General features: G+C 37.6%; 1 protein-coding gene and 1 long non-coding RNA gene across 3 annotated transcripts; one reads left to right on the top strand and one right to left on the bottom strand.

Moving 5' to 3' along the window:
- Positions 1–6233: 6233 nt before the first annotated feature.
- On the top strand, positions 6234–7659 carry LOC145090296 (uncharacterized). 2 transcript variants are annotated; one of them, XR_013701480.1, is made up of 3 exons: positions 6234–6486; positions 7084–7369; positions 7448–7659. It is a non-coding gene; the product is annotated as an uncharacterized LOC145090296 (long non-coding RNA). The 2 variants fall into 2 exon arrangements; XR_013701481.1 differs by having other exon boundaries at positions 6234–6490.
- Positions 7660–8643: 984 nt separating this feature from the next.
- LOC145089200 (uncharacterized) lies at positions 8644–11034 on the bottom strand. The gene is made up of 5 exons (XM_079027670.1): positions 11019–11034; positions 10376–10872; positions 10069–10291; positions 9224–9927; positions 8644–9135 (listed from the first exon to the last, which is right to left on the bottom strand). The coding sequence occupies exons 1-5, from the start codon at positions 11032–11034 to the stop codon at positions 8644–8646; spliced, it is 1932 nt and encodes a 643-aa protein (XP_078883796.1).
- Between the last annotated feature and the right edge of the window lie 578 nt (positions 11035–11612).

Here is an 11612-nt window from a genome sequence, read left to right as displayed (position 1 = left end):
TTCAAAATAGGTTAAACATTAGAGTATCCCCAAAATCAAATCATGAAAATATAAGGAGGTGCACGATCACGCCTTCGCCTTTCTGCGATCATCAAAAGTACCTGAAACATAATCAACAATTGTAAGCCTGAAGCTTAGTGAGTCTCCCCAAAATACCAATGCCATACAATCATAATCATATTATATAAACAAACAGCATGCATAATGAGCCTTCAGCCTGACTGAATTGCCTCGTATACCTTCAGCCTATCTGGATTGCTCTTCGAGCCTTCGGCACGTCTAGATCGCCTCGCAGGGCCTACAACCTATCCGGACCGCTCGCCGGGCCTTTAGCATGATTGGATCGCCTCGCAGGGCCTTCAGTCTATTCGGACCGCCCTGGGTATGTTAGCCTTCAGCACAAAGCAGGACCGCCTCAACCTAATCCCCAATCAAACAATCATGTGCACATAAATATCTTATGCTAGCATATATAACAATCAAACCGATCTAACTGATCACTAATCATAGCAACATCCTATAACCAGGATACAGACCTAACCGGTCACTAACATAGCATCATCCGATATACCATGATACCGACCTAACCAGGTCACTAAGCACATCACCATCCTAAATACCAGGATGTAAATCAATAAGCATATTAGGAAATAACCCGGATACAAATCCAAAAAGGGCCGACATTGGTTCCTTAGAACCTGTTGATATAGTAAGGACAACTCACCTCATAAGTAGTTCTGAACTTGGACTAAAAGTCTCCAATCGCTATCTCATAGAAAATCCCGAACTATCCAAAATAACAATTACTAAGTCAACACATGGGATATCAATCTTGACTAACAGTCCGTATAGTCCATTTTGCCTTTTCTCTAATTTAGGCCAAGGCCCAATTATCAAATCCACTGTCCAGAAGTCCATATACTTAAGGCCCATTATTGGCCCAAATTTTCCAATTAGGCCCTAACTCCCAAATCGACCTCATTTAAGGTCTATTACCATTAATGGCCCAAAAAACATTTATTCAGAAAGCCCAGCAAGGCCCATGTTAAACTGGCCCAAAAGGAGCCTAATCTCGAAGCTCAAATCGTCAAAAGCCCAACAGAGGGCGTACGCGTGGCGTACTCCTCTGGTATGCTGGACGTACTTTCATTTTGCATTGACCACCATCGGGATGGTTGACTCAGTACTCTGGGCGTACAGAAATTACGCGGGCCGTACGCGAGGTTATGCCAAAACCCTAATAAGTGCTTAATGGCTTAAGCACTTAAGTCCAAACTCCAGATCCATTGACCAAATGTGCCTTAGAACCATAAAGTCTTGAACTTTAAGAATTTGGATGTCCAGAAATTTACTAATACACGGTCTTAACCCATTAAGACCTTCCTACTACATGCATGGGACACTTTCAGCCATTATGACATCATTTTTATCACTTAGGACCCTCTCTAGGGTCGGAAAGGGCAGTTTATTTCGTTCAAATCATAACATGCACCAACTTGGGACTTTAGGGACAATAAATGGTTCCATAAAGCTAGCATGGGAAGATCTACATCATACAAGCATAAAGTTTGGAGCTTTTTATCTCTTGGAGCTTCTAGAGCACAAAGAAACCTCAGATCTACAAGCTTGTCTTCCTTCTCTAACTTCTTGATGAAAGACCTTCTTCTCCAACTACTCAAAATACGCACTTTTAGCTCACACACTCAAGAAAGGGGTTAGGGTTTGGGGAACATGGCTCAAAACTATAGAGGTCGTGATAATGGAGGGTTTTGAGCTCATAAGGATGTTTATATAACACTTAAACATTAAATATTAGGGTTTCCATCTGACGCAAGTACGCCTAGCGTACACAAGTGTACACCCGGCGTACTAGGGCACGCCTAGTACGCTTAGCATACCTTATGTATGCATAGTGTACTAGTATTGTTCTCAAAGTTGCAACTTTAGCCATTAGGTTCATCATGGGTCGACTCTTCTAACCCCATGGACTACAAATAACAAAATAATAATAGAAGAGAAGATTCTGAAATACCTTCAAAATCTCGAGATGTTACAATCTGCCACCATAGCTTTGTTTGAAAGAAGCATCATTCATGTTAGCCTTGTTGATTCCTGGCCCCAAAGCACCTGGAAATGACATATATGTTTTCCTTGGGCCGTTAGTGGAAGAGCTTAAGCTTTTGTGGCACTCAGACGTATGTATTAAAGATGCAACGACAAACACACTCTTCATGATGAACATTATGTTGTTATGGACAATAAACTACTTTCCAACTCATAGTAGTTTATCGGGTTGGAGCGGGAAAGGGTATAGAGTATGCCTGACTTGCAATGAAGACATTCCATCGTACCATGCAACAAATAAAGTCATTTATATCGGTCATCATCGGTTCTTAGATGCTAATGATCCATTAAGAATGAGTTTGAAATCTAACGGGCAACCCGAGACAAGAACCGCTCCGAGACACTTAACTGATGAAGACATACAAGAGAAACTAGGTCGTCTACTACTTCGTAAACCGGGTAAACATCCTAAGACTCTCAAGGAAAACATTGATCGATAAGGATTCATGTAGCACCTGGTTCTTGGTACATGTTCTTTTTATTAAATCTTTTAATATTTTGCTTTTGGTCTTGTACTCGGCGAGTTGAAGGACCAACTCGCCGAGTAGAAGCGGGATAAGGCGCGGAGTTTAAGTTGTGGACTCGGCGAGTCGAGTTCCGGACTCGGCGAGTAGACCCTGTTTGGGCAAAAACCCTAATACGAGGGTTTGCATCCTATTTAAACACCTTAACTCGGCCTCCTTAGTCTCATTTGCTCCCAGAAGACCACCATAGCAAACCCTAGCCGTTATTGAAGCAATCTAAGGATTTTGGAGTGATTTTGGTGCTCTTGTGATCCAAGGAAGGAAGGAAAAGCTTGAAGGATCCAGAGGAGGCTAGAAGGATTCGGTTTTGAGCATCATTTGCTGACTTCAGAAGGTATAAAGTCTATACCTTGCTTGCACTTTTGATAGATCCCATTTTGTGGAGTTTTAGGGCTTTTCTAAGCCATTTTCGTCACCAAACATGATTGCAAGCATGGTTTGAGGTTGATGTTTCGGATCTAGGTCCTTTGAGGGGTTACAAGGCAGAAAGGAGTGACTTTTGCACTCAAAGAAGGCCCCATGCATTGTGAGAGCTTGTTTTAGGACCTTTTGAGCTTAATGTCCCATGCAAGCACGTAAAGGTTGTAACTTTACGTGCTAGATCGATTGTAGAAGCTTAGATCTACATTTTGATCAAGTGTTGTACATCAGAAAGTGAAGATTCAGTGAGTGGTTGTGACCAACTCGGCGAGTCCAAGGTTCTTTCCCATATCAGTTGAGGGTCATAAGGACCCAGTTGAGTGTGGAAAGGTTTTAAGGGGGTCCCAAGGGGTGACCCAACATTCTGGACTAAGCCATTGTTCTGGAAATTCATGGGACTCGGCGAGTGCATGAACAGACTTAGCGAGTCCAAGGCAATCTTCTTAAGGATGAAGATGGACTCGACGAGTTGTTCATATAACTCGGCGAGTCAAGGGCAGGACCTGAGTATCAGTTGATGATGAACTCGACGAGTTGTTCATACAACTCGGCGGGTCGGATGAGGATTCAGTCGATGTTCCTTTAAAAGGAAAACTCGTCGAGTCATCGCCTAACTCGACGAGTAGAGACGGGTATGAGGTCTAATGGAAGGATAGGGACTCGGCGAGTTGGCGAGCCAACTCGGCGAGTCAGGTCAACTAGAAGTTGACTTTGACTTTGACCTGGTCAGGGGGTAAAATGGTAATTTTACCCTAAGAGTAGATGTCAGTTTATGACTAAGTGTTTTATGGGAATTTTAGCCGGAGGATTTCCGGAGTAGCATCAGCAGCAGTCAGAGGATTCCCGCACAGTTCAGTAGCTACTACGAGGTGAGTTACCTTCTAGTAGCGGTGGGTCTACGGCCACAATGCTGGCCCACTAGTAGGGATCGTATGCTAGATGTTTGTCTTTGTGATATTCATCTGTGTTGTTACTACCTGATATGTTATATGCTAGCGTGATATGGTATGTGATAGTGATAGAGTTCGGTTGTTAGGACCGAAGGGTAGGTTAGGCACCCCATATATGCCTAACAGTATGTTATGACATGTTTAGCTGCTAGCATGATATGTTACATGAGATTGAGGTAGTAGGAGGGGGAAGAGTCCCCTAGATTCGGTTGTTAGGATCGAATGGTAGGTCGGACACCCCAGATATGTCTGCCAATAGATTATGCTATGATATATGTGATAGTAGTAGTAGGGGGTGAAATAGTCCCCGAGGATCGGTTGTTAGGACCGAAGGGTAGTCAGCACCCCAGAATGGCTCGACATGGGTAAGTCAGCGCCCCAGAATGGCTCGACATGGGTAGGTCAGCACCCCAGAATGGATCGACATGGGTAGGACGGCACCCTAGAATGGCTTGATAAGGGTAGGTCGGCACCCCAGAATGGCCGTACCGGGTAGGTCGGGCACCCCAGAAATGCCTGGTAGTATGTATGTGATATGATTGTATAGTCTGTGGTACGATGGGGGAACTTACTAAGCTTCGTGCTTACAGTTTTCAGTTTTGGTTTCAGGTACCTCTTCATCGAAGGGGAAGGAGCTGGCACGGTAGCGGCACATCGTACACACACACACACACTTTGGTTTTCCACATTATGAGATGTTCTGGGATTGTACTCTGACATTATTATTATTTTCATGTTTTGGGTTTTCAGACACGAGATATGTTTTATGAAATGATAAGATCGGATGATGTTTTACTACAAATGTTATACAAACTACTTAGTTTAAATGAAATTTTTGGGAGTGAAAATTGGGTCGTTACAATTCAAGTTGAACTGGTCGAAACATAACATATTTTTCGAACTCGAGTATTGGTCTTCTCTACAGCTAAAGCATAACATAGATGTGATGCACGTCGAGAAAAATCGAGAAAAATGTGGGTGAGAGAGTTTTAGGTACTTTTGTCACACCCCCAACCAGACGGCGGAAATGTCCAGGGGCTCGTGTGACTAACAATTCAATAATCATCACAATGAATATACATGAAACATAACACATTCGACACCAACATTACATAATACAACCAACATTGTTCACATCAAGTACATTGTTAAAATACATAAGCTCAAATTGTTAAAAGTACAGTAAGTGTTGTTACATAAAACAAAACCATACACACTTGCAAATCTTCCAGCTTAACGATTACCTGAGAATACAAGTTATTTTGAAAACGGTCAACATATATAATGTTGGTGAGTTCATAAGTATGTTTGAGTAAAAGTCTTTGTATCTTTCATAAAAACCCAGAAAATCCAATATTTTCTATAAAATGTCTGAAAATGATGTGAAAATCAAGTATAAATGCATGTGTGAATTTCATAGTTGTAACTTGTACGAGTGTGGTTTAGATTCATTGTATCGTGAATAAATGATAAATGCAAATGAATAATTTCCCCAAAAAATCCAATATTTTCTGTTTTATAACAACGTCTAGATTCTTGTATCGTTAAATAAGTCGTTTTGCATTGACACAATCGAAGAGTTTATCTTCGAAAGGTTAAATTTTTGGTATTGAATCCCTATATGAGCCATTATAACCATGCATGATAATGACTGGGTCGCCCATCTTGGTATTTTTCCAAATGCCGGTCTTGCTAAGGATTTTGTCACCTTAGGCCTAGTCTAGCTGTAGCGAACAACTAAGGCGTGGGGGGGTCACCTTGTATAGATCTATACACAAATCCCACTTTCCTACAAGAAAACTCTGATTATAACTACAAGCTACAATTATACACTCAGAGGTGCCAACTGACATGTCTCACTAGATTCTCAACTCCTTTTATACTATGTTTAATGTTTATGTATATGTGGTATGTTTTTCTATTCGAAAGGTACATATATAAGTATGGGAAAATTTCATATATATCCTTGCAAACATTAGATATTACGTCTATATCCTTCCAAAATTCATAATTACCTATATATCCTTTTTAACCTATTTAACTCTCATTTATATCCAATCCTATAATTTAATGAGGTATAAATAAATTTAATATGAAAAATATATAGTTAAAATGTTAAATATATATAAATTTACCAAAATATCCTTTTCATATTATATCCAAATCAATATCTATTAGTTTTTTTGGTAGAATCGTTGCCAGTACCCACGGTCGATTCAACCTCTCTCCTCCGCCAACGAAACGACTTCTGTCTCCCCCCATCTTTCGGTCTCCCTCACATTCTTCTCTCTTATCCCTCTACTGGTTACCACCACCGATTGATACCTAGCTTAACCATCAACTCGTTCACGACAGATGCATCATCGCCCACGCATTCCCCCCTCCTGTTATCACCGGTGGCCACCAATTGAAGCCTCAAACCTCAATTTCTAGTATATGTGTGCATCAAGCCTCGATTTCAAGTACAAGTAGGTATCAAATTTATGTTTAATTTTGTATGTGTTGATTGGATTCTAAATTAGGGATTTTATATATCTATTGACCTATTTCCTCTTCTTTAGATATACGTGAAACATGAAAATTCAGGGAACATTTGGTGTTTGTAGGCGCAAGCCACTCTAAATAGCTATTAGTAAATTAACTGTGTGAATATGATAATCCTAATGGTTGTATTTGAATAGAATTTCTGGAAAGTAGATGGATTTCGAATAGTATGTGGTTGGTCATCTTATTTTCTTGAGGGCTTGAGGTATGAAGAAAACCTAAACTTTAGTTTTCACTTAATATATTTTACCACAGTCCACGATTTGTGGTCAATTTTAGTGTAATCTGCAATTGTAAATGTTTGTACACGTTGAATGGTTACCAATTCTTAACTTAATCTGGGGATTTAATGAGGGAAATGTAAACAAATTTTTCTTTCTTTTGTAAACTAATTTAAAGTGAGAAAGAGAGAGAGAAAGAAAAGCATAATGATTGCTTTCATTTGATACAACACAAAATGACTATAACACCCTCATTACATAATAATAATGGCTTTAATATGGGTGTTAAATTGTTTGCAGGTAAGAGAAATTAGCAATTACTTTGCCCCTGAAGTCATTTGATGGCAAGCTGAATCTTTACAAGCACTTCAGGATGTATCATAGATAAATTTCAACAATGGGGAGAACAAAGCAAAACCAACACACATTCTTGAAGGGAGATAAATTTCAACTTGAAGAAGTGATTGAGGGACAATAATTCAATAGAGATACCTTGAGTGCCATACTTGAAGCGGCACGTGAAATTGAAACAATTGAGAAGTAATCATAATGAAAATAAAATGCTATAGTTCACAAATAAATCAATGTATGTTGCTATTTCTTGTGTTTTACCCATTTAGCAATCATATTTTTTTCTTTTTGATCTTTATGTTTTGTTATGCAGGTGGGGACATATGTTGATTCAAGGGATAAACACATCTTGTATCGAGATTAGGAAGTCATCTCATAAGTAGAGTGTTATTTTGGTTTTGGTACTGTTGTTTTGTCAAACTAGATTGTTATTGTGTTAGATTGGTCATTTTTCGACCCTGTTTGTAACTTTCACATCATCATGTTGTTTTTTTATATATAATGCATTTTAGCAATTCATAAAAATCCTAATTGATGGTTCCTGTTGTAGAAGAACAAATCAGAAATTGTCCATGTGGTTGAAAAACATTTGCAGAAATGGTCCATGTGACATAAAATACATTGCAGAAACAGTCCCTATTGCAAAAATACATTACAAAAATAGTCCTTATGGCATAATATTATTACAAAATGCTCCCTTTTGCAGAAATACATTACATACATGGTCCTGTTGGCATAAAATACATTGCAGAAATAGTCCCTATTGCTGAAATACGTTACAGAAATAGTCCCTATTGCATAATATCTTTACAAAATGGTCCCTTTAACATAAATTTTTATAGACATTGTCCCTTTGGCGCAAAATACATTGCAGAAACAGTCCATATTGCTGAAATACATTACAGAAATAGTCCCTATTGCTGAAATACATTACATAAGTAGTCCCTGTTGCATAATATCTTTACAAAATGGTCCCTTTAACATAAATTTTTATAGACATTGTCCCTTTGGCACAAAATACATTGCAGAAATAGTCCATATTGCTGAAATACATTACGGAAAAAGTCCCTATTGCTGAAATACGTTACATAAATAGTCCCTGTTGCATAATATCTTTACAAAATGCTCCCTTTAACAGAAATTTTTACAGACATAGTCCCTGCGATAGAAAACACATTGTAGAAACCGTCCCTGTTGCAAAAATACATAACAGAAACAGTCCCCATAGCATTATAATTTCACAAAAAAGTCCATTTGGCATAAAATATTCACAGATTTTGTCCTTGTGGCAGATATATTTGACAGATGCAGTCATGTGGCATAATGTTTTTACAGAAAAGGTAGGAAAAAATAATTACAAAAATGATCTCAAAATAAATACACATATTTGATCAAATTTTTAACAGTTTTTCCCATCACAAATCCTACTAATCATCAAAATTAAAAAAATAAACAATCCATGCAGAAAGCATTAAAGTACTAAAATGTAAACAAAATCATAACAAAAACTCATGATTTTTTGGGTTCTTTCCTATTGCTAGAGGATGCTTCATCAAAACCTTGATGTGCGGGATTTTTGCAAGTCTTTTGATGGTGTCCATACATACCACAACGCGGACATCTGTGTCTTTTCATGGACTCATCATGTGATACAATTCTATTCTTTTTAGGTCGTCCAGGCGGCCGTTTTATAATAGGTGGGTAAATCTTATCGACTGTGTCTATATGCACCCATTGATCTTTTCCGGGCATCGGACCAATTTCTAAAGCATATGCTTCTTTAAATTTGTCAACTGTGAAATATGTATCAACATATTTTTCCCAACTAGGCTCCCTTGTGAAAGCAATAAAAGCAGCTGCATGCACACACGGAAGGCCTGTAACTTGCCATTTTCGACAACTACATTTTTTCTCATCCAATATAACATCCCAACGATTTCCTTTGTAGTTCACTTCCGCTTTATTATCACTGCTTCTACAAACTTGAAATTCACCCAAATTCTACATGAGAAAATAAAACAAGAACAAACTAATATTAGGAAAAATATATATGTTTAATGCAAAATATATATATAGTTCCTCAACTTGCCTTAGTGATTTTTTTGAGATAGTTCTTTGCTTTTGGAACTAGTGGTCCTTTCCATTTTTTCACCTTACTCTTTTTCTTGTCAAATCTTTCCATAACCTTTTCTCTTATTGCATCAAGGAGATCAAGCACCGGTTTATAACGTATGTCACCTACCCACGAGTTAAAAGTTTCGGAAATATTATTGGTAATGTAATCACACTTGGCAAGTGTGCAAAACTTGCTTCTACTCCATATCTTTCTATGGTTCTGATTCAAGTATGAAATTGCATCTCCACGTATAGTAGCAATTTCATTTAACAATCTGTCATGCTTACTAATAGAGTAGGTATTTGCAGCATCCCATAGCTTTCTCATGTAAAAGTCACCTCGAAAATGTTTCTTGAAGTTGCTACATAAATGTCTTATGCATTCTCGATGATCAATATTAGGATAAACCTCTGTGATAGCTACTTCCAACCCTTTTTGCATGTCAGAGGAGATAACAAGACCATTAGGTGTACCAATCGCTTTTTCTAGTGACTTGAGAAACCATGTCCATGATTTTATATTCTCTGACTCAAGCACACCATAGGCTACTGGAAACATACCATTGTTATCGTCTATACTTGTGGCAGCGGTTAACACACCATTAAATTTCCCTTTCAAATGACAAGCATCAAGCCCAATGTAAGGACGACAACCAGCAAGAAACCCCTTGGAGCATGCTGTTAATGATATAAAAAAGCGTAGGAAATGTTTCTTTTCACCCACTGTCTATAAATCAATCTCAACGACACTTCCTGGGTTTCTCTTTTCAAGTTCATTTTTGAAATCATATATATTTACATAAGAGTCATCCCACTTGCCATACATATCGGTATAAGCTTGTTCTCTTCCTCTAAATACTCTCATATATGGTACTTCAACATTGTAAGTATGCATAAGCCACTTCTTTAGCTCGGCAGGAGAGACATCGCCTTCAGATTTCAACTTGTCGGTTACAACATCAGCAATCCATCCTTGAGTGGCATGTTTGTTACCACCCTTGTTGCTTCGAGTACAAGAATGAGTATCTACAAATTTCTTAACCTGTAAAATTGCATAAAAACATATAGTTATTCTAACATAATAACAATGTCGACAAATGTAGTATTTCTCAAATTTCATACTTACTTCAAAAGTAACACCATCTTGTGTAAGAGAAACATGAATTCTCCACTTGCACTTTTTATCTCCACAACATGCTGTAAGTCTTGTCAAATCACTTTTCTCAATGACATACTCAAATTCATTAGTTAGTGCATAATGATTTAATGCTCTTCTAAAAACAACTACACTTGGGAATTTAGAATTTACTTTTATAAATGGATTTGTCTTACTATATGCATAAGTTTCACCATAATTTAGAAGATCGTATTCATTATCGGAACTATGAAGACTATGATAGCTTTCTTGACTTGGACAAATCGAGTCTGTCTCATTTCCATCATCAGATTCATCAATAACTTGATCTTCACAACCAACCGATTTTGGGTTATACCTTAATTTTTCGCTTGTCGCATAAATTGTTACTTCTTTTTCCTCATTATACATGCTAAGCATCGCCATGAAGCTCTCATCATTATCAAGTTCAATAAAACATTGCTCTTTTGTATGTTTATCAACAAATACTATTGACAAAACAATATCACTTTGTGATGGATAATATTTTTTCACCTCTTCAACTAGATGATTTAAGCCATACGAACATGTATCTATATGGAGAGATTTTGTAGATCTAAGACAATATACTTGCCTACATGAGTTCCTGGCTAACCGAAAGAAGCCTCCATATTTCAGTTTAAACTTGAATTTCGATATTACTTGACTGACAAACATAATGAAAACAAAATTAATGGAATTGAAGGGCCACACAAAGTATCATTCATCTTGCTTGTAAGAACTTACTCAATTATGGGTGAGTGAACACTTATTTCCCATGTGGGCGCATCAATGTCATCATCCATCAAAATTAATTGAATAAAAAACAGGTTACAAATTACCTGTTACGATTATAAGAGGAGGAGAAGAAAAAACAGGACTATAGTTAATAAAATGCAAAACCTAATCAAGCATACAACCAAAATTAATTAAATCTATAAAATGATATACCTGTGATGAAACACACGGACTTGATTAGTCCACTACAATGAAGAAAACGTGATGAGGAAGACGCCTATGAAGAAGACGCGATGAAGACTCAGGTCGACGTACGTACGATTAGGTAGTCGATGTATGATTAGGGAATTATCGTTGCAAGCATAATTTATCATGATTTAAATTTAATCTTTTATTTAGAAAGGGTATTTTGGTAAATCTATATATAATTTTGATTTTTAATTAATTTTTTGATATTAAATTGATTTATACC

The sequence above is a fragment of the Lactuca serriola genome, chromosome 2 (assembly GCF_051521515.1).
Source record: "Lactuca serriola cultivar US96UC23 chromosome 2, Lser_US96UC23_V15, whole genome shotgun sequence".
In the NCBI taxonomy this organism is placed as follows: Eukaryota; Viridiplantae; Streptophyta; class Magnoliopsida; order Asterales; family Asteraceae; genus Lactuca; species Lactuca serriola.
The sequence above is the reverse complement of the archived record's forward strand: the minus strand, read 5'-3'. Positions and strand labels throughout refer to the sequence as shown.

Excerpts from the sequence above, each read along its gene's own strand:
- LOC145089200 (XM_079027670.1), bottom strand. Across the intron at positions 9,928-10,068 it reads AGCTTATACCGATATGTATG|CATGCTCCAAGGGGTTTCTT; the intron begins GCAAGTGGGATG and ends TATCATTAACAG. Across the intron at positions 9,136-9,223 it reads ATCTCAAAAAAATCACTAAG|AATTTGGGTGAATTTCAAGT; the intron begins GCAAGTTGAGGA and ends TTTCTCATGTAG.